This window comes from Letharia lupina (assembly GCF_014066315.1).
Source record: "Letharia lupina isolate WasteWater1 chromosome Unknown contig_13, whole genome shotgun sequence".
Taxonomy (NCBI): domain Eukaryota; kingdom Fungi; phylum Ascomycota; class Lecanoromycetes; order Lecanorales; family Parmeliaceae; genus Letharia; species Letharia lupina.
In genome coordinates this window covers 142,799-168,390 of record NW_023502982.1, presented here as the reverse complement: position 1 = coordinate 168,390, position 25,592 = coordinate 142,799, and the positions used below count along the sequence as shown (strand labels likewise).

General features: G+C 46.2%; 7 protein-coding genes across 7 annotated transcripts; 3 read left to right on the top strand and 4 right to left on the bottom strand.

Moving 5' to 3' along the window:
• Nucleotides 1-433: 433 nt before the first annotated feature.
• Nucleotides 434-2,416, top strand: HO133_001566 (uncharacterized protein; the record flags this gene model as incomplete). The annotated part of the gene is made up of 6 exons (XM_037292496.1): nt 434-867; nt 919-1,104; nt 1,154-1,207; nt 1,273-1,426; nt 1,485-1,744; nt 1,792-2,416. 6 exons carry the CDS (start codon nt 434-436, stop codon nt 2,414-2,416), a joined length of 1,713 nt encoding a protein of 570 aa, XP_037151035.1.
• Nucleotides 2,417-3,339: 923 nt separating this feature from the next.
• Nucleotides 3,340-4,081, bottom strand: HO133_001565 (uncharacterized protein; the record flags this gene model as incomplete). The annotated part of the gene is made up of 4 exons (XM_037292495.1): nt 3,340-3,425; nt 3,489-3,821; nt 3,938-3,964; nt 4,024-4,081. The coding sequence occupies 4 exons, from the start codon at nt 4,079-4,081 to the stop codon at nt 3,340-3,342; spliced, it is 504 nt and encodes a 167-aa protein (XP_037151034.1).
• Nucleotides 4,082-6,428: 2,347 nt separating this feature from the next.
• Nucleotides 6,429-7,283, top strand: HO133_001564 (uncharacterized protein; the record flags this gene model as incomplete). The annotated part of the gene is made up of 1 exon (XM_037292494.1): nt 6,429-7,283. The coding sequence occupies one exon, from the start codon at nt 6,429-6,431 to the stop codon at nt 7,281-7,283; it is 855 nt and encodes a 284-aa protein (XP_037151033.1).
• Nucleotides 7,284-8,395: 1,112 nt separating this feature from the next.
• Nucleotides 8,396-9,537, bottom strand: HO133_001563 (uncharacterized protein; the record flags this gene model as incomplete). The annotated part of the gene is made up of 4 exons (XM_037292493.1): nt 8,396-8,915; nt 9,010-9,177; nt 9,274-9,445; nt 9,513-9,537. 4 exons carry the CDS (start codon nt 9,535-9,537, stop codon nt 8,396-8,398), a joined length of 885 nt encoding a protein of 294 aa, XP_037151032.1.
• Nucleotides 9,538-11,650: 2,113 nt separating this feature from the next.
• HO133_001562 (uncharacterized protein) lies at nt 11,651-12,588 on the top strand (the record flags this gene model as incomplete). Its single annotated transcript, XM_037292492.1, has 3 exons — nt 11,651-11,728; nt 11,801-12,153; nt 12,228-12,588. 3 exons carry the CDS (start codon nt 11,651-11,653, stop codon nt 12,586-12,588), a joined length of 792 nt encoding a protein of 263 aa, XP_037151031.1.
• Nucleotides 12,589-13,445: 857 nt separating this feature from the next.
• On the bottom strand, nt 13,446-15,345 carry HO133_001561 (uncharacterized protein; the record flags this gene model as incomplete). Its single annotated transcript, XM_037292491.1, has 5 exons — nt 13,446-13,757; nt 13,817-14,557; nt 14,626-15,076; nt 15,126-15,208; nt 15,286-15,345. The coding sequence occupies 5 exons, from the start codon at nt 15,343-15,345 to the stop codon at nt 13,446-13,448; spliced, it is 1,647 nt and encodes a 548-aa protein (XP_037151030.1).
• Nucleotides 15,346-21,748: 6,403 nt separating this feature from the next.
• On the bottom strand, nt 21,749-22,429 carry HO133_001560 (uncharacterized protein; the record flags this gene model as incomplete). Its single annotated transcript, XM_037292490.1, has 1 exon — nt 21,749-22,429. The coding sequence occupies one exon, from the start codon at nt 22,427-22,429 to the stop codon at nt 21,749-21,751; it is 681 nt and encodes a 226-aa protein (XP_037151029.1).
• Nucleotides 22,430-25,592: the final 3,163 nt, after the last annotated feature.

Below are 25,592 nucleotides of genomic sequence, written 5' to 3'. Positions count from 1 at the left end.
ATGTTGGCCTCGTTTATAAAGGTCCTGCACATGCCAAGACTCTTGCCATAAGAGTTCGGGTAACGCCCCCACCGGAGATCTGCTTCGGAACTGCGCCTAACCCAGAACATATGGTAGTCTAGCGACCGCCTGCTACAGGGCTAGGGTTAGGGCTACTACTAGCGCCGTGTAGGACTTGAGGTACAGACCTTCGTATGGTGTGGATTCTTCACTGTGTGTGGAGCGAAGGCGCTCGTGGTTTATCTTTCGTTGATGTATCACTTTCGAAGCTGACTTCGGGCGATTGCGAGTTAAAAATTCAATGGCGTATGTTGTAATCTTGCATTAACCCCGCATGAGCCTGCATAAGCCCACCACAATGGCAGCTGCCTCGCAGCCTTGCGCGAATTTGTTCTCTACAACTTCCAATCACTCCAAGCTGTTCTCATGAAGAATGCCAATCACATTCGGCTCCGTTGGCGATATCATCTCGCTCTCTATTCTTATCAAAGACCTTGTGCGATCCCTCGATAACAGCCGCGGCTCTCCAGCAGAGTACCAGGCTGTGATTCGCGAATTATGGGGCCTTGACCACGCGTTGCTCGAAGTCGAAGTGCTGTTTCAATCCTGTGAACAGACAGTCTATTTAAGGGCGTTGAGGGTTACCGTTAATGAATGTGTAGAGCAATGTCGGAATTGCATTGTGAAGTTTCACGAGCAGATAAAGAAGTTCGAGAAGAGTCTACAATCTGGAGGTTCAGACAGCTTCATCAGAGATATAGCTATGAAAATTCGATGGCAGGTTTCGAAGGACGACCTCGCCAAATTCAGAGCTGAGATCAATGCGCATTGCTTCTCTATCAATATGCTGCTGACGACGACTGGCGTGTTCGTATCCCCAAGTCATACCCTGATCGTGGCCTTGACTAAGGTGAACAGTACTCTCGCCAAACTGAACGACGAAAATGTACAAACAAGTCTTAGGCAGTCCGAGCTATCCCATGCAAAGTCGTCAGCTACTCAAGCCTACGAATTGACTGAGATCAAAAGTCGCTTAGAGGACAACAACGCTTTGATCAAGGCAGCGGCATCTGAGACCAAGGATTTGGGCTTAAGATTTGACATGTACGTAATTATAGATCACTGTTTATCCAAAACTGACAATTTTCTCTAGGGATTACTTAAAGAGCCTTGGAGCTGACATTCTCTCATTCATGCAAAAGATATGGTAAGTCTCGAGCATGAACCCGGCTATGAGACACATGCATTAGCTGAAAATCGAACGCTGCGCAGGAAAGTCAATTTCTTGACTTACAAAGCTGTGATATCCCTACAGACTAGTATTCCAGCTCAACTCGAGCGATGCTGGACACAAGAGCCGGCAACTCTCGAAGACGCTTTAGGCCGAGTGACTGCCGTACACCTAGAATTCCTCGATTCCTGGGAAGTAAGTTGGAAAACACCCTCGGTCCTGTATATCAAGAAGTCTAATACATACTTTCTAGGCTTTCGAAGCCGTTCTCGAAGTTCGCTTTCGACAATTACCAGGCCATCGAAAGATAAGGCAAGGAGAGTATGCACTCCAGGCCAGTTCATGGGAAAGGGACGTCGAGCGTTCCCTTGCTTTGAACCGATGCTTCCTACCTGGTCAGCGTATTAACATGAGTATGATCTTCGACGGCAAATTCGGACGTCTTAGCTCTTGTCCTGGATGTCACCTAGTCACTTCTAAAACGGAGGAAGAACTTGACTCACAGGTGCAATGGTAATGTTAAGGATTCGCACTGTATGTCAGATTGCTTATTCTCGTAGTCCCAGGTGCAAAATGTGGTACCAACAAGTCTTGCAGAAGACCACGACCGAACCCAAACCCATGAGTATGATTGAGCCCAAGGTCGTTGCGCAAGATACACAGCTGCCAACGCCACCTCAGCGGAAGCGACAGTGGACTGAAGACGAGGAACTTGATGATAACCCGGCACACTTTCGGCGAGTACGCTTGAGGTATTGGAACCAAAGTCACAAGCTAGGAAGAAGCCCAGCATACCAGGATGCTGACTACAGCCCAAAGAGTAGTGCAAAGACTATAACGGCTAAAGCAGCTTCAACACAAGCAGCACCTCTCGAAACCCCAACCTCACGCACTGGTGTCGGGCAAACACCACTACAGCAAATATTCGAGTCAGCTGTCGACCGATCAAGCAAGATTGAAAACCCTGCGCTCGGTATCGCTTTTGAGCAGCTATATGAGGCAAGCCTGCGGAACAGTGTAAACGACCATCATGAAGCTGTGCTCTTTCAGAAGCCAGCGTTGCAACCAATTGTCGCACTTCAGAGCTATCTCAAAGCCGGGAAGAAGCAGATCAGAGCTTATAACAAGCTAGACTCTGCAGAGCTACAGCGAATTGCCGCTTCATTTGAAAGACAGGCGTTCTGATTTGGACCTCGCAGCCCCTCTAAGATTAATGGGTGATTCTGAAGACAGTCTTGTGAACTAGGTGGAATCGACGACTCTCAGATGCTTGCTTAGTAGCGGCTAAAACGTACGAGAATGGATAGGTCTTGTTAGAGGACATGACAATATCGGATCAAGCCCAACTCCAGAGATACGGTGGTGGGGCATGAGCCATATGATGACTTCGTCACTGCTAAATTCGCCTCATTTTTGCGATTCATACAATTGGTCATTATCAAGTTAGTCAGTTTAGCAGCGACATTCGAGTCATTGCTTGATATTGAAGTAGAATCAACAAGTACCACTCAGTTACCTCGCTTCTGCGTTTGCTATTTGAAGTCGGCGCGTACAGGTACCATACTGCCAGAGTCGTCGTCTATCATTTCATACACGTATCTCTAAACGTCTTTCTATATTCCGAGAGTAATGCCCATCTTTCGTAAAATCTCCCAGCTGGCTTATTCTTTTGCCATTCTATCACAGCAAGAGCATCCAATCACTTCGGCGCCTGAGGTCTGTGCGCCGGGGTCTTGGCGGTTATGCACCTTTCTGAAGAGTCTGGCCTGACAGAGAAACTCGCGCGGCTTGGATAGCGAAATGACGGTCATCATCGTGGAGAATAGCAGCGTTACAAGTGCTAAAGGGGCTCAGGATGTTCGACGACGTGCTTTGGAACTTTTCGACTGCATCATGGATGCCCATCAAAGATGTTTTGGCGTGAATGGGAGATTAGTCCCAATGCTATTCATGTAGCTTTTGTAGTCATCCTAGCCATTGCGCTTGAACTCGCTATCCACTTGAGCCGAACGTCTAGGTATGCCGCACCCTTTGGAGCGTACTATTGAGCTCTACATTACACCATCGGAAACTCGCTTGGGATCGGAGACGTTTACTGGCGATCCCGCCTACTTTGGCCTGGGACGTGACGTCTGCGGTGTTATCTGATCTAGTGGGATAATATCGTTCTCATCAGCCAGTTCTTCTTCGAAATCTACATAAAGGACAGAGTCGAAGCCTCATGGATGAATGCAATCGTTCCCGTTACAAGTCTTACAACTCAGATAATCGCACTCATTAAACGTGAACTCGCACCCATTTTTCAAATAGACGCTCCCACATATCCCACAACCCGCACCCCCTTCCGCGGTCGAGGTGTAGATCTCCGCGAAGTAGTCCTGTATCTCGGCGCCCGAGATCCCGCCGGCCGGGTACTCGTTCGCACACTGGAAGATGGCGGTGCACCCTTCCCAATATTCAGAGTTAAACCAATGGGAAGTGTACTGCGAGTACATGGTGTCGTTGCCGTATCTGCTGGCGGCGGTCTGGCAGTCCCCCTTCGAAACGGAAGAACCGCAGAGGAAGTCATGGCCGTTGCAGTTGGAGCTGGCTACTGGGAGGAGAGGGGTGGTGGGAGTCGGACTCGTTTCAATGGTAAAGTAAAGAGCTAAAAAAGGGGGATGGGTTAGTTCTGAATTGGGAGTGAGAGGAAGGCGGACCGCTTACTGCTGATCCACAGCGCCCAGTTATCCGCTAAAGAAGCCAGATTAGTATGTGTGGTTTGCGGTGACGGCGGTCGTTGAAGCTCATACCATTGGTCAGGCTCATGTATTCACCTATATTTGGGTTGCAGCCGAAATACTTAGCCATGGTTAGAACATTTGGATAGCCGAATAACTGGGGGGAAGCTTGAGGATGTCAGCGGTTAGTCTCAAATAAGGGATCGGACGAAAGATCTCCATACTTGCACTCTTGCTATTGATTAAAGGTACAAGCTGCACGAGTAGACTTAAAGCGGCTCTTCCGTAATTCGCACCGGTTAGCTGCTCCTCTGACAGGCTTACTTGACCGGCTTTTAGCTGTTCGAGCATCGCAGCCCTGGAGATGAAGTCTTGCTGCGCCAAAGTCTTGTTGCAGAATCCAATGAAAGAGGAATTACCCTGTCCAGAGCACATTGGATTCAATTTAGGTAAAAGGAGTTCGGAGTGAAGGCTGACATACCGCTTCACTGTGCGAAGTGTATGCCCAACCAATGGAGCCATTCTCCGGGCACTCCACCGTGACATTGGATTGCGGAGGCGGGACACCAGTTGCACAATAGACAAAAGGTTGGGAATGGCTGCCCGAATAGTCATTTAGCCAGCTGGTGTCGTATGGTAGCCATTGGTATTCTTGTACTTTGGCTAGGTTTGCCAGGGTTGCTGTTCGCGATGAGTGCCCACATCCTGCCACCTGCTTGAGAAACTCACCGTTAATCCAGGTTGAAGCCTCTGAAGTCAGACACGCTGCACCCATGTATAGCTCTAGGATCGGCTGATTCACTAAATCGTTCCAGACTTCCTGGACCGCCTGCACCATTGTGATGGCATCGCTTATCGCCTGAGCAGCTAATTGTTTCGTGGAACAAGAACAATCTTGGGCGACGGGTTCTCCGTCTCCGCTGTCACAGTCCTGCACAACCGGAGCTGTCAAGAGATTGAGCTTGACATATTGAAGTGGATAAGTGGAAACGCTTGAGCCATGGGAGGGAGTGGTCAAGTTGACGATTGCAGCCTCGCTTTCTGCAGTCGTAGCATTCAATCCTCGGGGGCGAATAACCCGGCGATTGAAGCCGTTTCGGTCTTTTGTCTCGGATGAAGATTGAGATGCTTGTACGACAGTGACCGCCACAAGGGTTTGGCACAATATTTTCCACGACAGGAACATGTTCAGAAGCAAATGACAAGAGTCGGAACTGCGTAGTGATTAAGGACACGCGATTGGAGAAGTGCAGTTAAGAAAGAAATGAAAGAGAGTCGAAAGGGCTGGCCCGTTCCGCCATCCAACAGATGTTGGAACACATAAACCCTTCTTGGGTGTGCACTTGCCTAATCGGAGTAGTACATGGCTTCACATCCTACATAGATGGCTACCAACTACATGCTTCTCCACATTATGTGCCTACTACATTCCCATATGACAAAGACAGATAGCTTCGCTCCAGTGAGATGAGGGTAAATAGGCGATGCAGCAGGTAATTCGTTTCTTTCTCTGCTGTACTTGCAGTGTTTTTGGAAGATGGACGCGAATGTGAAACAGAGTACCAACATCTTTGTCGGCGCTACTCGTATATACCCGTTAATGCCCGTTACCTCGTAATGCACGGTCTAAAACTCAATCAGTGAAACTTCAGAAATTCGTCCTTTGATAACAGTACTTTATAATCAAATCACTCAAAGCTTAAATTATATAACGAAGTATAAGATTCTTAAATTTTAAGAAATTTTGAAAATTGCAATTATATTAGTGAACCTTATATAATAGTGTAGTAGAGTCTACCTGGATTCTTTAAGCCCCATATGTACCGCGTAACGGAGTAGGGGGTTGACGGCCGTGCATCACGAGGTAGCGGTTATTACCGGGTATATACGAGTACGCACCCGCGAACTGTAATTTCAAACCGTTAGTAAAGCAAAGTACCTTTTATATTATACCTACATACAAAATCGATTTTTGAGACTAGCATTGATACTAGAAACATTATAGAACCATAAAGTATTTGATCCATAACTAAGGAAAGATACATCATCGTCAGCTACGTTGGCTGTTCTTCCCCAAAAGCGGATTCAAAAAATAATCACGAACCAACAATTGGAGGGAAATCATTTCTTGGCTCCAGAGTACATGCTAATCTCCATTGAGCATAGGCGAAGTACTGTTGGAATTCAGCAACTCAGCCCTGTTATGCTTGGCATAGACTATAAGTAGCAGTACTCCTCCATAGAAAAACAATAAGCCGTCATCAATTTCATCAAGTACTACAACTAAGGTACCACCGTTGTTGTTGGGGGTATTTAGTTCGTATTAGGTTCGATTCCTAATGGCGCTGGTACAATGGTGTTGCTGTGCTTTTTATTTTCTACCGTACCTTACACCTTAGCGGTTGGCCGAGGTCTTCCTACCAAGAACTCAAGGCACAATCACCCTTTGCTCACGTTACTATTGCCGAAAAACCTCAATGTCTCAGAAACGAGGCAGATCTGTATCGCCGGCATCACCTCCCCTTGTCTTTAAATCTTCCCCCATTGAAGATCGATCTTCCACATTCCTCGCATTTTACTCCCCCACTCTCGCGGCCAAGGAGCTACAAGCACACACCGAGTTCAAGAGTGCAAGCCATCGCATTGCCGCATGGAGAAAGCCTAGCAGTCAGCGTTCGCTCAACGTGCAGCGTCTTTTGGACACCGGTCATGATGATGACGGCGAGAAGTATGGTGGCAAGGCTGTGGAGAAGGTCCTCATGGAAACGGATGTAGAAGGCGCAGTGGTAGTAGCCAGGTGGTACGGTGGCGTCATGCTTGGTCCTATGCGCTTTGACCACATCAAGAATGCTGCCCGCGATGCTATCATGCAATGGGCACAAGACAGGGAAAGGTCGGCCAAGAAGGCAAAGGTACGAGAAGATGAGGCCGAGAAGGAAAGGCTGATACAGACCCTCCCGGAAAGAGACCAAAGTATTACAGTGTTGAGAGACTTGCTTGCCGGGAAGAGTCAGCAGCCGTCGTCCGCACCAAGTGGGGAAAGGACTCCGGCGAAGAGAACGGATTATTCCACTTTGCCACTAGCCACGCTTGAAAAGCTCGAGCGAGTGAGAGATGCTACCATTGGATGGATACTCAAGCAGTTAGAAAAGGCTGAGAACACACAGGTGGAGGAACCTGGTGCAAAGAATGCAGCCATACCAAAAGCACCAGGAGCGCCGAAATCGTCGGCCCATGTTGGTGCGCCCCCCGCAAAGGAAGAGATATCGAAGATAGCAGATCTTGGAAGTCAAGGTACGGAAGTTGCTCCGCCGAAACATGCTGTTATTTAAAACAATGCGCCACGATGGGGTTGCCCAATTCGCACATACTCGCTCACCTTGGGGAAGCAGTCTCTTGGATCTTTGTGCACGAATAGGGAGCTTAGCTGAGGAGATTCGATAATGGAAGAGATGGAATGATGTGCGAAGGGGATCAACTTTGTCGCGGTTTTTATTGCTGCTCATGTCTTCTCCTGCGACCTGTTTTAGGGCCGGCCGCTCCAGGAAGGCTGCTGGCGAGGGCCAGAAGCCGCTACGGTCTCATGGTTGTACACGTTGTGTCGCCAAAAAGCTTGGCAGTCATCAAACCTCTTGACTGTGGGCACTCTCGAAATCGCAGTTGAAAACTCGAGCCGATACAAAGTCATCGACATTTTGCGAAGAATGCAAAATTTTGGCCGGCGAAGCTGGCCCCCGAAGCGAGACATGACGACGCCTGTAAGATATTACAGGTCACCACTACACAAGCACAGGCAAGAAGAACTCCTGACAGCTCTCGCTTATCTGGTCCGCGAAGCATACGTTCACAGCCGATTTGATACGGGACATTGAGGTAACATCATCGTAGTATGCAGAGAGTCTGGGATGCCCAAAAGAGGAATGGTACGGCCAGTGTCAGAGTTGCGAATGTTGTTCTAACTGCCGCCTGCCACGCGACACGCTTTTCAGTCCCGAAGCTAACTAGACCGACCAGGACATCGGTGGCATTGGCAGAAGCGCCTGTCTTCCCGGCTCGTTCCAACTGACGTCAAAGAGCCGTTCATAGCTTGAATCTCATAGCACGGCAATGCTTCTTATTGGATAGAATGGCGCTCCTGGAGGCGGTTCGAAGGTTTATGTTGGGCCGTCGGCACTGGGTAGTGATATCATGCTACGAGTGGTGGAGGTTCTGTCACGTACTGTTGCATTATAAGATGGCCGGCTGATTGGTCTTGAGGGACATGTATCTCCAAGGTACTTTCTAATCTAAGCAAAACAACCGCTAGACCTACAACATCGGAAGCGACGCTGGCTGTGAGGAGCCATTGATGATTCTGCCCTTGATCAAACGCGCGAGCAGTGTCCCATGAATCCTGCCAAGACGCCTTCCTATCTCTCCATCCATCGACCCCAGCGCTACCGACCTATCGTGACAAATCCCTTCTCTTTCTAAACTCGAACCCTTTCGGGCTACACGCGCTGACCCTATTAAAATACCACGAATGCGCCGCTACATCCGTCCTGTTACGATCATTCCCCGTATTCCCCAACAGATTTACATCCCCGCTCAGGACGGTGATGTCCTCCGCCGTCGGAACGACCCCAGTCACGGTATCGATGTAGTATTCTGGACTGATGTGCACGTACCCCAACGCGCGAGGCGGCAGTCGCGGCACCGGGTCGTCGTAATGCGTCACTCGGAAATTGCCCCCCTTGTTCTGCTTCGTGATGTATTCACTCAGCGCGGGTCCGGCGATGCGCGGTGCGCCGTACGTGTAGAGATCGGCGTCGGTGCCCGCCTTTCTGATCTCGGCGGCGGCGATGTCGGCGATGGCGCCGCCGAGGCTGTGCCCGACTACGACGACGCGGTTGGTGGGGTAGGTGGAAGCCGTGGTTTTGATGGCTGCGAGAACGCCGGAGCGGGCTTCGAGCCAGCTGTTGTAGCTGTTGCTGGGTTTTAGTATCTTCGCTTTTCAGACGGGAATGGTGTTTCAGAGGGATACAGATCGGACACGAAGCAACCAGAGAGCCTACGTACAATCCTTGGTGGCAGAAGCATTGAGGGCAGATGTCGGTGGGGATAAGCGCAAAGTCAAGATCAGCGGCCCAGTTGCGGAGGGAATGGGAGCCGCGAAACGCAAGGATCGTAAGCGAGAGGGTGTGGTCGACGGCTATGTAGCCAGTCACGCCCGTTAGGAGTCCGGAGCTGTTCGACGGAGAGGTAAATTTAGCGCCGAAAGAATTGCAGTGAGGTGCCGGACAGAAGGGTTGGACGGATGGGATCACGAGTGTTCTGGCTTACTTCTGAAACTCGTGGACAGTGGTCACGTCGTCAGCTTCGACAAGAGGGCAGTTGTGGCTTGGACATGTGAGCTTGCTGCCGTCGGCAGTGACATTATTGTTGCTTTTGCAGTAAGAAGCCGCAGCGAATTGTTCGAAGAGCTGCAGGTCCGTGAATGTGGCGAAATCGATAGCTGTTTTTTCATGTTATTAGTTACGAGTGTCTAGGGGCATTTGCAGCAAATCTTGTAAGACACCTACACCTTTGCTCAAGTGGAGCGGTCATTGCATAGGAAAAGAAGAGCAGAATGGCTTCAGCCAACTGGATAAAAAAGGTATAGGCCATTATCGGCGTCGATTACTCTCAGCACAGTATGTTGGAAGTGGCTTCGTTTGGCTCTGGTGAATGGAATCGGAGGGGCAAGTGGCTCCTTTCAACTCATATCCTGATGGCTTGCGCATTTTGTGGGACTGCCAAGCCGAGTCGGTGAGCAGCTTACTGAGATATGGAAATACATCTTTGGAGATGTACAGTCAGATAACATGTAGAAACCTCGGCCGAAGCAATGCGGTATACCAGTCATCGAGATACCTTTCTGGGTCTTATCAACATCACAATTTCGGCTTACGTAGGATTGGTCTTTGGTTCAGATTCCTGGAACCTTTCGGGCATAATTCCTCTCCGTGCATTGGGTATTCTAAATCAGTGGCTTGCACACGGTGGCGGTGTAGATCATTCGAACAAGAGCAGTCTGCCAGGCATTCGGATGACAGTAACACCCGGACCGACCATCTTTCAATATGCGCCCGCGTAAGAGGGACTCTGGAACATAAGATCAAATGGCTCACTCGGACGGGGTGTAGATACTCTAAATGGCATCTCCTTTCCGGCTGCGGGTAGGCGGCTACACTGTATGAGTGGCAAGGTACTCGCGGTCGAAGCGTTTCCGAGAACCTCTAAAATAAGCTGGTGGCATAGGCGGGTACAGTGAGAGTGCCGAGGTCTGTGTCGTGCCTGAGGAGAACTTTTCGAGGTGGGAGGTGCTTTCAGATAGACCGCAGAGCAATTATCGTTTATGTTCAAGAAACAAAGAGACAGATGATGAGCATTTGTTGCCCAAGTCCCTACGCATTCCTTGCCAATTACCCCTTTGTGGATGAATCCACTCAGCGATCTGGGTAGGAGAGTAGCCCATGCAGATTGAGAATGGCCGCGTAGCAACGTATTGCCATCCCGTGCCGTGTTGTCATTGCGCGTTCTCTTCTCACGAACCCACCCTGTTCTTTTGCTCCAACACGCCAATCAATGCTCTCCTCGATAATAACTGTGTTTCCTTTCCATATATGCGGCGTGTGCTGTAGCACCCTCTTCAAATCACCCTCCTGGTGTCAAATTTGTTACCTTGGTCCTGAATAACCACACATATGAAGCCAATTTCTTCCTTGACTTCCATCTCATAATGTTCAGTACTTCACTCGCGTTCGGAATTAGCTGGGAAGTTGCTCGGTATGAAATTCAGGCCTTGAGACATATGCAGCTTTTCGGAATGGTACCTCTTTCTTAGGCCGAGGCAATCACAAGCAGGACTCTCTTGCTGATAGCTCAGAGAGTTCAGAGAGTTTCAGCTGCCTAACAGGTCTAGGATCAGATATAGGTACATGGCAGGGCGCTTATCCACTTGTAAATTTCCGGAGTACAGCTCCACAGTTCGTCCAGCCTTGCTATCCGCTGGAGGAGTATTGAGGCACAGTCTTAGCGATCTGAAGCACTGTCAACGGAGGTTGGGAGTTTGAGAGAGCTGAGAGTGATAGCGCATTCGGAGACGTTCGCTTCTGGGGGATCAGCGTATAGTCTGTTGACGACGAGAAGGACGCGCTCGTGCGTCTCGCTTGAAGAACATCTATGTTGACAGCAACGTTACAGTATTCTCATGCATCTAAGAGCCGAATTTCGAGAGCGCGAGCCTGCCAAGGTCACTGTTGTAGTCTGCGGTCTAATTATAGTCGGCTAGCTTCTTTTCAACTCCGCCAATCCTCCAATCCTGTCATAATTGACCCAGCGCATTCGCATTCCCTCAATTCAAGCGTGTAGACACCCGCTTTCGAGAAGCCTTTGAGAAAACCTTCGCCTTTGTAGTCAATCCGCCATGTCTGACATCCAGACCTTCTCTGTAAATCATCTTATGGCTCGTAAGCTTGGTTAGTGCTGACGAGTCAGCTCGTCCACATATATCAAGCGCTGCAGTCTTTTTCAGAGATTCTACTATATTTTGCTTTGATACATGATAAAGCTCCTGTACTTACGCCCACTGCACTATGTGTCTTCGACCCAGGCAGATTATTTCAAACTCTCCACTCCTGAAACGATCTCTGTTTGCGTTGGAGATTTTACTGAAATCATGGGAAACCTTGGAACCGAGGGAGAATCGACAGGCTCAGACTTCATAGAAGAACTCGAGGTGGAGACCTCGTCAGAGGTGAGTTGATATGGTCATGTTTCCCCCAACCGAAGTTGTCTTCTCATAGCGCATTTCAAACCCTTTCCGTAGGGATACTATGTCAACGTCCAGCCCATGTGGAGCTTCAACGATTGGGGCATCGTCCCTGGCGCCTTGCTCATGCCTCAATGTGTTGCAGCTTCATACCGGACAGTCCCACTAGGCTTCCATACTCACAGCGTCCAAACCCACTTTCTCGGCAATGGTACGGTGACGAAACGTGCTACTTATCGCGTGGAGAATCTCAACGATGGAAAGACCTTCGCTACCAGTAAAGTCAAGGTCGAGCAGGATAGCAAGACCATTGTGTTGACGACAGTTGGTTTCGCCAAGAGGGCGTCGGTCGCGGGACGAGGGGTAGCGGTTGTCGAGCACGCAGTCCCTGTTGTGATGAGGTTCGATACGTCCGTGGGGACTCCAACCCTACAATCAAGGGATATACGCTGCCAATCGTTGCCAAAGGTGTGTGTGAGGCAAGACATATTCTGCGCAAATTTATCCTGACTTCTCCAGGCCCCTCCCCAGCAGCCGAATCAAAGCTCGCACGACATTGGCTCCGCGCAGATGGCCCCGTCTCAACGGAAAACGGTAATATGCAAAACGTCCTCGGCCTCGTCGCCCTCTCCGATATCTTCCTCCTAGACTCAGCGCCCCGCATCTACGGACTGGGATTCGACCTCACGACGGAGAAATCTCCGAGTGAGCGTTTGGCGAGGGATCTCAAGGCCATGACTACTATCAACCACAGTATCCATATCGTCAATGTGGATGCGGCGCGAGTGGATGAGTGGGTTTATGTGGAGTGCAAACTCCATGGGCGAGCAGTGGGAGGATTATAGTGCATTCGCGCATGTTCAGTCGAGATGGCGTTTTGCTGGCGACGTGTGCACAGGAGGTTCGTAGAGGGTTTCCGTTCATGTGTGGACTTTCCACTGCTGACGATTTTGAAGGGCCTTTTGCTCTTGAGGAAGAGCGCTAGTGATAGCATCGCGCGGCAGAAGCTGTAGCTGTCTTAACACAAGGGTGTGTCGGTGAAGTCTGACGAGGACTTCGATAGGGGGTTATCACGGGAGGCGGGCTTGTCTTCACCAAGAAAAGATACTGGCGAAAGGCCATTCAAGAGCTTCATTGCTGGCGTACTCTTCATATACACAACGCGATACTTGCCATCTCGGACTATACTCTATAGTCTCCTCCCGTGCTCCTGCTCGAATTATTCATGTCTTTGAGTGCGTCTGCACTGTCTATGTCCCCGCCCCAAGATGCCTTTCGCTTCGTTATTCCCGAGGAAGCACTTCAAAAGCAATCGCGAGCTCCGCATGGGGTATACTACCGCAATGCTTCAGTACAGGATTTGAGTGTTGTTGTGCAATAACGACACTGCCGGAAGGCCTGTTTCATAAAGGTGGGCATCCTGCGTGGGAATAGCTGCGTCCCTTTTGGGGTGTCAAAATTGCAAGATATTCTGCGCCAACAACAATCCGAGTCAGAGATAGGAGGGGGTTCTACGACGAGAAGACATCACTTGGCTATACAGTCGGTGCGTGGACATTAATTGCTGTGAGGGTGCTCTGAAAGTGGGCCTGGACTATGTTTCTCCGAAAAGGGTCCCTGTTGGAATTGTCTGTACTAAAAGGAAGTAAAATGAATCTGGCTCGACAGAACATGGATCGTGCTACTACCTCATAAGATAGCATTACATCGCGCGACCCCTTGCAACCTTCTCCTGGCACTCCTTGAAATCCAAGGCATCCGCATCCACACCTTTAGTCTCAGGCACCAGGAAGAACGTGGAAATGGCACCTGCGACGTTGCAAGCGAAGAAGATCCAGAGGACGTTTGCTACGCCGATCTTGGTGCTCAGGTAGTTGAACAGTACACCGGATAGAATGGCACCGAGTTTCCCGACGGCGGCACTGACTCCGTGGGCGAAACCGCGTACGCGGGAGGGGTAGAGTTCTCCGGGGATAATGAAGGTGGTGGCGTTGGGACCGAAGTTGAAGAACATCTAAGGACGCGCAATCAGAATTGTGCTTCTACTCCTGCTGGGAAGAACGTTTGGCTTACCTGGGCGATTGTGAAGCAGACGAATTTTCCAGCTGTCCCCAGATGTTTATAGTCGCCGGCAATGATACCAAACATGAGCGCGCAGACAAGGAAACCTTGGATCTGAATCCAGCGACGACCAAGAATCTCAATAAAATAGATTGTAAGGAAGTACCCAGGCACGTAGCCGGCCGCAGCGATTATCAGATTTCCATAGGCGTTCTTGAGGAGCGTGTCATATTCGGTTTTGCCTTTGGAGAAACCGATCGCAGCCAGAAGCACGGACTGGTTGAGATTGAGACCGTAAAAGGCGACGTCGACAAGGAACCAGCATGATGCTGTGCCAACAAGCTGCTTCAGATGTCTCCACTCGCTGAAGTAGACCATGAATGTCTTCAACTGCACGTCTCGAGTCGGTGGCGCAACGTGGGCTTCGACGATTGATGCATTTCTGTCTTGGGACGAGACATCGTTTGAGTCAGCATCCGTGGTGTGCGCTTTGGCACCCTTGCCGGTGTAATCCATGGTCGTGGCTGAAGAAGAGAGTGATGACGATTTGAGCATGCTGAGCTCCCCAGATTGTAGGTATTTCTTGCTTTCGGGCATGGTCAGGCGCTGGTAAAGAGTGGCGAAGGCTGGTACCAGGGCTACCCCAATCTGGATTCGCCAGACGGCGTCGAGTTGGTTGTACTCTCCGTGCTTTAGGGCTTTGCTGAAGCAGCCGAGAACGATGAGCGTGACGATTGAGCCTGCGAGTGTTCCCTGTCCACAGACACTCTATCAGCAAGAGTTTCTCATAGCCTTCTCGGCCAACGTGGCTTCAGACTTACCCAGCCTTGATTCGAGAAGATCCAGCCCAGCATACGTCCACGGTTGCGTAGCGAGGAACGTTCAGCAACAATCGACGCGGACATTGGGTAGTCTCCACCAATACCGATGCCCATCAGCACTCTCATGCCGAAGAGATACCAGAACTTATTCCTGGTGGGACCCTTCAAGTTATTCGGCAAGCTGATGACCAGTATGACACCAACGATCATGATGATCATCTCTTTCCCATAGACAAATTTCCTGCCGAAGGCATCACCAAGGAATCCGAAAGAGAGTTGACCGATAATGTTGCCGATGTTGGCAGCCGCGTTGACGGCGCCGCGAAGGAGGAGAGGGTATGTGGGGGTCTTCTTGGGTGGATGGGCCAGACCACCCCAGTATTCGTAGGTCCATATTGGGGTCACCAAGTTGATGATGAAGAGGTCGTAGGAGTCAAGGAAGAAACCGACACTGTCAGCGTGTCAGCGGCTTGTTCTTGATTCTGCAACATGGATCTCACCCGCAGATGGCATATAGCTTGAGATCTCCCCGGGTCATGACACGGCTTGCGCCAGTCGGCCTCTGGGATTCCTCATACTCCTCCTGCATGATAAGTCAGACCAAGACCTAGTCCATAGTCCACGTCATGGGGAACGCGTGGGGCAGCGAGCGGTACGTACGATGGAGATCATGTTTCCAAACTCATCCTTGCGAGTGTAGCCTTCCTCTTCCCACTTCATGATTGCGACTGGGATGCGAAGATGATGGTGGAGGTAGAGGAAGGAGCAGCAGTCTGTGGAGGTCGAAAGATGGTAGGCTGACGACAGTAGACCGGATCAAGCAAGGGCGTAGAGGACTTCTTATATGTGCACCAGAGCTTGTCGCCAAGGTGGCAAGTGAGGGTTGAGACATGATGTATGGTGGTATACGGTCGAGCTGGTGGAGACTAGGTAGTCCAGTCGGTGGAGAAGGCCAGAGAGCACCTTCCTGGATTTGTCAATCTCTCCGTGCCGTGCAAGAGGTGATGTTGCAAAGCCACAGAGATGCCAAGAGGAAAAGGCGAGCTGCGGTGGAAATGATTTGAATAGTGGCAGTCAAAGGTATGGAAGACGGGCAGCCTATCTTTATTAAACGTGGACAAACGGCTGAATCTTATAGGCCAAAGACTTGCCAGCGGCATCGCGGGCCCCCTCATCTAAGTACTTTAAGCCCGTATAGGGTGTGGCACCTCGGGCGTCACAGGCTTGGCTGGCCCCCGCCGGCGCAGGGTCCATAAGTGGGGGTGTTCCCCACGTGAGACTAAAAGTAATGCCGCCTAGGTAGGCCGAGGCACCCCCTTTCTCGTTGTATAAGCGTCACCATCTAACCGCGTCTATTGTACACACTACTCTATCTCGGACTATCGGACGAGGCAGAAAAAAAAAGAAACAGGAACCCAAAATTGACCGTCAAGCGGTTACCGTGTTGGGCCATACTGTGCATTTGGATCAACATATCGTCCCACCCTTCGTCCTTTGAGTCAGAGTGTCAAATCTCAATACGGTATTTACTTGCGAGAAGAGCTGCGGACTTGATCCCGCGGCTTGTAGATACGGTTGCTCACAAGGCTGATATACCCAGAATCTGGGCTGGCCAATCTTCTGATTGATCGGCAATATCGACTACGGTCCGGCAATTTCCCCCAGCCCTGTCAAGAGAACGTGTGGACGCTTCCTTGCTTTCGTGCTATGCCACACGAGTTTGGTTCAAGAACAAAAGAGAATGTGGGCGCTTCTATACGGATTTGGTTCAAGAACAGATCCTCGACGATTGGGGTATCAAGTCTACCACCAATTACCGAGAAACCTCCTCCCACAGCTTGACAATCAGTCTTCATCGTTGTCGTCAAGCTATTGAGATGTTTGCTGAAGCAGACTTCTCTTGGTACTACCACCCACCAATGAACTGATGTAAAAACACTGGAATTGCCCTGCACATCTTTCCCTCTAGCTCATCAAAATCTGATATTTAGATTGTGACATGAGTGGAACGCGGTCAGTCGTTCCTCCATAACAAGCAAGAGCTCCAGTGCTTCTATCACGCCCTTTTTATTGCCTAAGACCGATGACCCGGCCTCTTTGCCTTGCTTGATGACCTCAAGTCACCTGCAACCATTCGAGCGGCGGCGGCTGCAGGAGGTCTCCTTGGCAGTAGCTGCGGAGGCAGCATGAAATCGATGTCGACAAGAAGTGGTGTGTTGAATCTTGCAACGAATTACCTGTCAGATCTCGGTCAAGGTTTGGCCAGATGGATCGAAAGGCATAACACTAGCAGTTTTAGCATGGCCCAGTGCGATTTTCGGCGCGCCATAGATAATACGCATTGTTCTCGTAGAATTCTAGATCGTTACGCTTGCTCATCCGGGATCTCAAGGTGGCTGGATGACTGTTCCAATCTCACGCCTGTAACGGAAGGTGGCCTCAATGTGAGCTTTGTCAAGTGACCCCTCGATTATTTAGGGCCAAGGCCAAGGCCATCCGGTACCAGAGAGCAGTGTGCACAATGAGGTCCTACCGAGCTAAGATGACCTCAGTCATCAGGTATTCGTGGATTCATACCATTAGTCGCGATATCCGAGCATTTACCCTTCCGAAATCTCTTATCCTACGTTTTCTCCAGAATTACTCGGCGATCTCGTTCATTCAAAGAACTTTCATGACGAACATGTCAGTTTCATTCGCTCAAATTGTCGCAATCTTCCGCGTGGGCCTTTCGATGGCGGGGCACGTGTTGGGGGCGACTGATGGAGATTACATTATTTGGCCCGTAGCGAGTCTTAACCAGACAAGATGTGCTCATCTTGTGACCTGATTACAAGGTATTCCAGTCCGAAAGATGCTTTTACTTCAAAGGATCCTTCGAGTCCTCGGGCACCTAGACCCCATATTCCGGGCTGTCACACTTTCCACTTCCGCGTACCAGCAACCACAGGTATGCACATCTGCTTCTATCATTTTTTAATTCGCCACTGACACAACCAGTCCGAGGAGGCTTGTTGGATCGAAATGTTGGCAATCACTGATTGCGTATCATTCTATTGTTTGTGTGCGTCCGGGAGCCTATGGAGATTTGGGAGTCCGCCATACTTCTCCAAGCCGAAAGCTCCAACGATAAAATGACTTGGAGTGGCTTTTAGTGCGTTCTGCTCCCGGACCATGTCTCGCAACTCGAATCGTCGTCCGGAATAGAGAGAATAGGCCCCCGATTGTACGTACCACGAGCGCCAACTGAACTTGTTATGGTATTCCAACCTCCTGGGACGGATCTCTTCAAGCGTAATCACTATGTCTACAAAGCTCGCGATGGGGTGGTCACTGCTGTTCATCATAAAGAGCTGGGAATAAATATGATGCATCACGATCATTGTTATCACCGAGTGAGTGACTTTGTTCAACACCCTCTGCGCACTCCGGGGCAAGTAATCTGAGACAGAAGCACCCTCCTATGCGTTCGGCCACAGCAGATACACAGCGTCCAAAGGGGTTGGAGACGTCTGTAGTTTTGTCAAAGCAACAACAATCATTGTTAGAAAGATATAACGGTGCTGCCCAACGCCTTCTCGTAAGAGATTGTGTCCAGAACAACTGTTGGACGTGGCGAGGGTGGATCCTACAAAATCTGACCCGGCAGCGTCAAAGCGGCTTTCCGTCGCCCGGGACAAAGTTGTTGGCAACGAAAATCCGCCCATCGACTCACTCAGTCCTGCAGTATTAGGTAGTGGTACAACGTCATCGTCATCCAATGGTCTTGCGATTTCACTTCCACACGTCACACTGATGTTGACCCTCAATAGTACAGAGCTGCAAACGGACAGCCGCCTAGGTCAGTCATGAACAGCTTCGATCGATCCACAAGTCCGAGACCGGGCGGCTATATAGCGCCTAAACAACCCTCAAGGTTGGATGCTGCTGCCTCCCTGTCTTCCCTTCATCTCTTATCACGAGATTGTATGTAATCAGGTCTGGCGTCGCATGCACTCAGAGCTGTACTGTAGGTTAGCGGTTGCTTCACATGGTAACGGGGACGAATGTAATGGATACACCGCTCAACTACTATCTGGCATGGCCAGTGCATCGCCGGTCACTGCAATCATGACTGAAGGGCCGCGATCACCACACAGGCTCCGAATCGCCTAGGTCATTCGGCTGATTCTTACACAAGGCATGTTGTCAAAAGGCTGAGATTTTACAATGGCCGATGTCAGCCGGGCGGGAGAGTCACCCTCAAAAGTTCCTAGACCCAGTCCGTACGAAGACGAAAAAAAATGGCGGAATAAAGCTCTTGAATTGCAGTTGTCGCGAACATTAGCGTATGACAGCAAGACATTATCGATGATTACTCTGTACTCGTAATCATCAATCAAATACTTCAGAATTTGCTTCTCCAACAGCCAAATCTGGCACCATGGCCTGAAAATGAGCCTTCAGACAGGGCAAACATTCCATGCTTTCAGGTCATGAATGTGGAAGAACCACGAGAGCGGCAAAAACGATCACTTCACTGCAACCGATTCGGTGGTTGCCTCGTTCAGCTACAAACCACATGTTTCGTACTTTCGCCGGTAGATGCACATCTCCACCCAATCTACGCGACTACCATGGCATCTTTTCGATCTTCGTAGATGTGGATATCCAGAACTCCATTCTATACTAGAACTAAGCCCTTTCCCCGCTTTCTATACGTCCGTGATACCTTCAAGAAGCGTGCTATTTACTATACCGAGACTCGATGTCAAAGAACTATTCTGCAGCAGAAATAGCGGGAATAAAGAATTGATCTGGGATGGAAATTCTGCGTTCATATTGTTCATCATGATGCTTTCAAAGGGGGCGCCCTCTTCCCACAGAAAGATCAAGATATCTTCCACATGAAACTACCCGTTAGCCATGAACCCCTAAGAGAACCTTTGCATACCATTTTGAACAACCCATCCGCCGCCCCGTCCGGTGAGCAGACACCTCGAGATAATTCGGGATCCTGTGCCCAAGAGATTGAACCATGATGAGGCAGCGCTCGAAACCAGCTGCATCAGCACGTAGTTGAAATTTACGTAGCCCATGATTAGGACGTTGCAGGTCCCTGCCTTCCTATCAGTGCATCGGTCCGCTAAGATCAATTGTAGGACCTATTGATGGAAAAAATCGGACTCACCACGAGACCACCATTTGGGTAGCTGTACGATCAACTGCGGATCCCGTTCCCCATGATCTACAAACGGTATCCAATTCGCGACCGGCGGTGCGGTTCGCATCTGCTGCTCTACAAAATAATGGACTGCGGTATCACGCGGTAAGCTAGCAAGAGCTACTGTACAGTCTGCTTGTGTTGGACTGCCGTAGATATCGTTGCAGGTTGGCGTTGAAAATGCTTGGGATGTGGGGAAGAAAAGAGACCACAGCTCTAAGAAAAAAGCAAAAAGATAAGATCGGCGCAACCATCGCATCACGATTGCGCTTCTGGCCGGGTGTTGTGGACTGGAGAATGACTGATATCAGTGGCAGTGTAAGATGGTCAAAAGCTGTCACTGTTTTGGAATGCATTGAGGTGTCCACGGCATGGTGAGCCGCCAGAGTTCCAGGAATGGCAAACACGTCAACGTGATTAGATGTATATAAGCGCAGCTTCCATCATTTCGCATTTTGTCATTGGCGCAGAGCCGACGGGGTCCAAAACGGAACATCTAGGCGTTACCACCGATGGTTGCTATGTCTCAGTTCTTCGGATACAAGGTGCCCTCTAGCGCTTGGCTCAAAGACTCCTTCTCATAAAATGGCGCGATGAGTTTATAAGGTAGTCGCTTTTCGATTTACAAGTCTCTCAATGTCTTCCAAATTCAGTTCTGTCCGATTCAATCTCTTAGGAGTGTTCTTGTGGGCTCTGTATTATCCTCTCGTTCTTTCTGCCGAGTGCAGTGCCTCTGTCTACGGCACTCCAGATGTTCAGGACTGTATTCAAGCTCTGAGTTGGATTCCGTATGCCCAAGAAAGCCCCTCGGATCCACGCTCTCAGCAAATTCGAATTTTTGCGGAGCCACAGTATCTTCGGACTCCGTTTGGTGCTCTAAACAATGGGTATCGTCCCCATGCAATCGTCCAGCTGCCTAAAACCTGGAAGCATAGTAAGTACATCTAAGTGCAAATGCTGAAGACTTGAAAGGTGCAGCTTCAAAGCCTCTGATTCGGAGCCAATCGAAGTATCTCTTCTGCACTGTACATTATAATGGTATCTCTGATTACGATGGTCTCACAGAATCCTGCAACGTCGCTCTTGTAACCCACGGCCTCGCACAAGGAGGAGTTTCCAGATCTCAATTCGTTGCAAGCTGGAGAATGGTCATCGATCAAGCTAGGCCACTTATTGACTGCCTTAACCCGAACAATCCACAAGGGGGCTACACACCTTTTCAATGTGCGTTGATAGATGAATTTTTCCCTTTCATTTTCTTATAAGGAAGGAAGCAATTGCACACCTAGAATCAGACCTCGGATGCTAAGTGGTCCAGTGAGCATGGGAAGCGTGGCTGCTGATATCTACCTCTTTACGCCTGGTTCGCTTTTCAACCAAATACAGTTCACAGATTACGTGATAGAAGGGATACCCATTGCGCCTTTTCTCGGCCAATTTGGATCTTTAGGTAATGCTTCCTCGGTGGATGACCTGAATAATGGTTCCGGTTGGATAGCGCAACAGACGGCCACAGGGTGGTCCACGCTACATACGAGGACGGTATCACCTTCGTCTTCGGGGAGATCAGTTTCAGAATCCTCGTCAACAGTCAGCGCGAACGCTAAAACCACAAACCTAAATTCGTGCGAGGGTAAAGATTCTTTGTCTGGAAATTGCGGATCCCTTGAGTAAGGGCAGTCCTAGTTAGGAATTTATATGTTGTGAATATTTCCTTCTGATTGGAAGGTGCATGCGCGAGGGCATCGTGCTTCTTCCATTTGATGGCGAGCAGAGCACGATTACGCTCATTTTGCACGAAATGAAATCAAGCGATGACAGCTCTGAAGAGCTTGATCCAACTCTAGACTAATTCGATGGTTCTTTTATCAGAGAAAGGGCCACAGCAAAACCATTCCGGGATTTTGGAAGGAACAGTATTCACTCTATTTCAGCTGCGTCCAGAGCATGATCAAATGGGATGACTCGCCCATCCCTCGCTCCCACAGTCACAAAGTCCAGGCCGTCATCATCCATCTGAAAGAAATACAAAGCCTGCTGCCACTCTTCCGGGAACCAGGCAGGCCATCTGATATCCACGGCCTTATACCGCTGTCCGAAGCCCGCGGCTTTCATCCGACGATCTGCGTCTACAATGTCCATGCCAAACCTTGACGGCAACACCCCATAGTCCCCTGGTGGAACATTAGTAGTCAGTCGTGGCTCTCCCCACCGGGGCCATGTTTCAGTCATTTCGAGGTAGACAGAGCGGTAGTCTCCCTGCGTTCTGCTAAAGACCAAACGCATATCGGTGAGGTAATGCGGATCGGTCGCAGGGCCAACAATTGAAGCTGCTTTGGCTTCGCGAAACACTGCACGGCTGTAACGAGAGCGTACTAGCTTGACGCCGTCGTAGATGACATCTACGAAGGAGATGTGGTCGGAAAGGTTCGCATGTGAAGGTTGGGTGAGGGCAGTGTTGTTGGCTGATGGAATCACTTCGGTGAGATCCCTATCTGGCTCTAGTGATGTGGGATCAACGGTCCAAAGATATGGGATGACCCCACCAACGACGACTGAGATGACATGGAGGAGTAGAGGGAGACGGAAAAATGAATGCATTGCTTTGAGAACAAGCTCGGGAAAAGCCTCGAAGTCTGGGCTGGCACAACGATATATTTAGACGCTTTATGATGCTCTAGTGCTGTCTCGCGTAACGTCCCATAAAAACTACACGCACAAATGAGTTCTAAATGATAATTAGCTAAATCCTAAGGCCTAGTAGTATATAGATAGCGATTTACTATATAGCTTAATTTTAGAAAAACTTTCTCTATATAAAATAAAAGATTTAGAGTTTAAATATAAGAAAATATTAAAAAAAATAAAGCGCGAGTAGGTAGGAAAAGTCTAAAAAACCTCTTTTTATAATAAGAGAAATAAGAATAAGAAGTAAAAAATAGAGGGAATATAATCTATTAAAGGCTCTTCTAATATAATAATCTCGATTATTCTATTATAAGTATATTATATCTCTTTTTTACTAATTCTTAGTTAAGCTATAGCGATTAATACTATCTCGTATAATATTTTATAAAAACTATATATATAAATAAGTTTTAAATAATAATTAATTAAGTTTTAAAACTTAATAGTATATAAATAGCGATCTACTATATAGCTTAATCTTAGAAAAACTTTTAAAATAAATAATTTATATCTAATAAAAATCTATTAACTCTAAATTATATAAAAACGCTAGAGATAACGTAATATAACGAGAATATAGATTAGATATATTTTAATATATAAGTAATATAAGTTAGACTTCTAACGATTAAGTAGTTAAATCTTATTATTAATAAGATCGATATCTCTCGCGAAGATAGTAATTTTTTTATAAAAAGAGTATTCTAAGTAATAGTCTAGATAATTAAGTATATATAAAGTATTATATAATATAGCGATAACGTATTATCTTATAAAGATCTTATTCGAATTAAATAGCGGCGATAATCTATTAATAGAGAAGCGAGTAAATAAGTTTTATAGTAAATAAATAAGATAGATATTATTATTTATAGCGATAATAAATAGAATAATTCCTCTTTTAAATAAGTTTATCTTTAAGAATAATAGAAATAGCTTTATATAGTAACTATAAAGCGTAATTAAACGTCTTATAATATACTATTATTCGAAGTTACTATTCTCGAATTTAGTTTAAAATTATATAAATTCGCTTATACGAAGAAATATAATAAATATAAAATAAAAAGAAATATATAAAATAGCTCTCTTTAGAGAAGTTTTATTAAATTAAGTAAGAATATAAAGTAATAAATCTCATATAATTAAATAACGTTTTTTAATATCGATCTCGTTATATAGTCTATAAATATTAATAATTACTCGCTATAATAGTAAGTAATAGAAGATCTCGAGGTTTTTAAATTCTATATTTATATAGACTAATTAATATCTATAAGATAAGTTTTAATAAATTTTATCTAAATATAATAATCGACTAGATATATTATTTAATCGATAAGTAATTAAATAATAGCGAGAAACGCGATAATTCTCGATAGAATATAAAACTCGATATAGAAGGCCTTTATCGTTTAGTAACTACTTTTTATCTTATTAATTAGACTCTATTAGAGATATCTTATAATATTATAATTTAAGAAAGCTTTCTTATACTATAACTTAGATAAATCGCGATTTAATAAGTTTTATATAGACTAAAAGCGTTTAGCTATAAATATAAATTAGTAATTTTATTAAATTTAAAGCGAGAGAGTAAATCGACTAAAGTATTCTATTTAATAAGAATTTAAATTATATTATAAATAATATTAGATTAAGTAAATGATATAACTATTTATCTAAGCGATATTATAATTAATCTACGTATAAAACTACTATCGATATCTTTAATAATAACGTTATTATTATAATAGAGTATAAGATATAATTAGTATAAGTAAGATAGCTATTTATAAATAGTTATAAAAACGATAAATATCTTTTTAAATTAAATATTCTTCTTACGATAGCGAGTAGCGAAGTATATACTAAATATATTATCTAGTTTAAAATAAGTAGCGATATCTTTAAGAATATATCTTCTTATTTTATACTTATTAAAAGCGTTTATTTATATAGAGTAATAATAAGCGTATAACTATACGACGAAGTAATTATATCTTATTCTATTTAAATAGAAATTTAGTTTAAAATTATATAAATTCGCTTATACGAAGAAATATAATAAATAAGAAATAAAAAGAAGTATATAAAATAGCTCTCTTTAGAGAAGTTTTATTAAATTAAGTAAGAATATAGAGTAATAGATCTCATATAATTAAATAACGTTTTTTAATATCGATCTCGTTATATAGTCTATAAATATTAATAATTACTCGCTATAATAGTAAGTAATAGAAGATCTCGAGGTTTTTAAATTCTATATTTATATAGACTAATTAGATATCTATAAGATAAGTCTTAATAAATTTTATCTAAATATAATAATCGACTAGATATATTATTTAATCGATAAGTAATTAAATAATAGCGAGAAACGCGATAATTCTCGATAGAATATAAAACTCGATATAGAAGGCCTTTATCGTTTAGTAACTACTTTTTATCTTATTAATTAAACTCTATTAGAGATATCTTATAATATTATAATTTAAGAAAGCTTTCTTATACTATAACTTAGATAAATCGCGATTTAATAAGTTTTATATAAATTAAAAGCGCTTAGCTATAAATATAAATTAGTAATTTTATTAAATTTAAAGCGAGAGAGTAAATGGACTAAAGTATTCTATTTAATAAGAATTTAAATTATATTATAAATAATATTAGATTAAGCGAATAATATAACTATTTATCTAAGCGATATTATAATTAATCTACGTATAAAACTACTATCGATATCTTTAATAATAACGTTATTATTATAATAGAGTATAAGATATAATTAGTATAAGCGAGATAGCTATTTATAAATAGTTATAAAAACGATAAATATCTTTTTAAATTAAATATCCTTCTTACGATAGCGAGTAGCGAAGTATATACTAAATATATTATCTAGTTTAAAATAAGTAGCGATATCTTTAAGAATATATCTTCTTATTTTATACTTATTAAAAGCGTTTATTTATATAGAGTAATAATAGCGTATAACTATACGACGAAGTAATTATATCTTATTCTATTTAAATAGAAAGATATTCTATTAGCGTAAATCTATTATAATTACGAC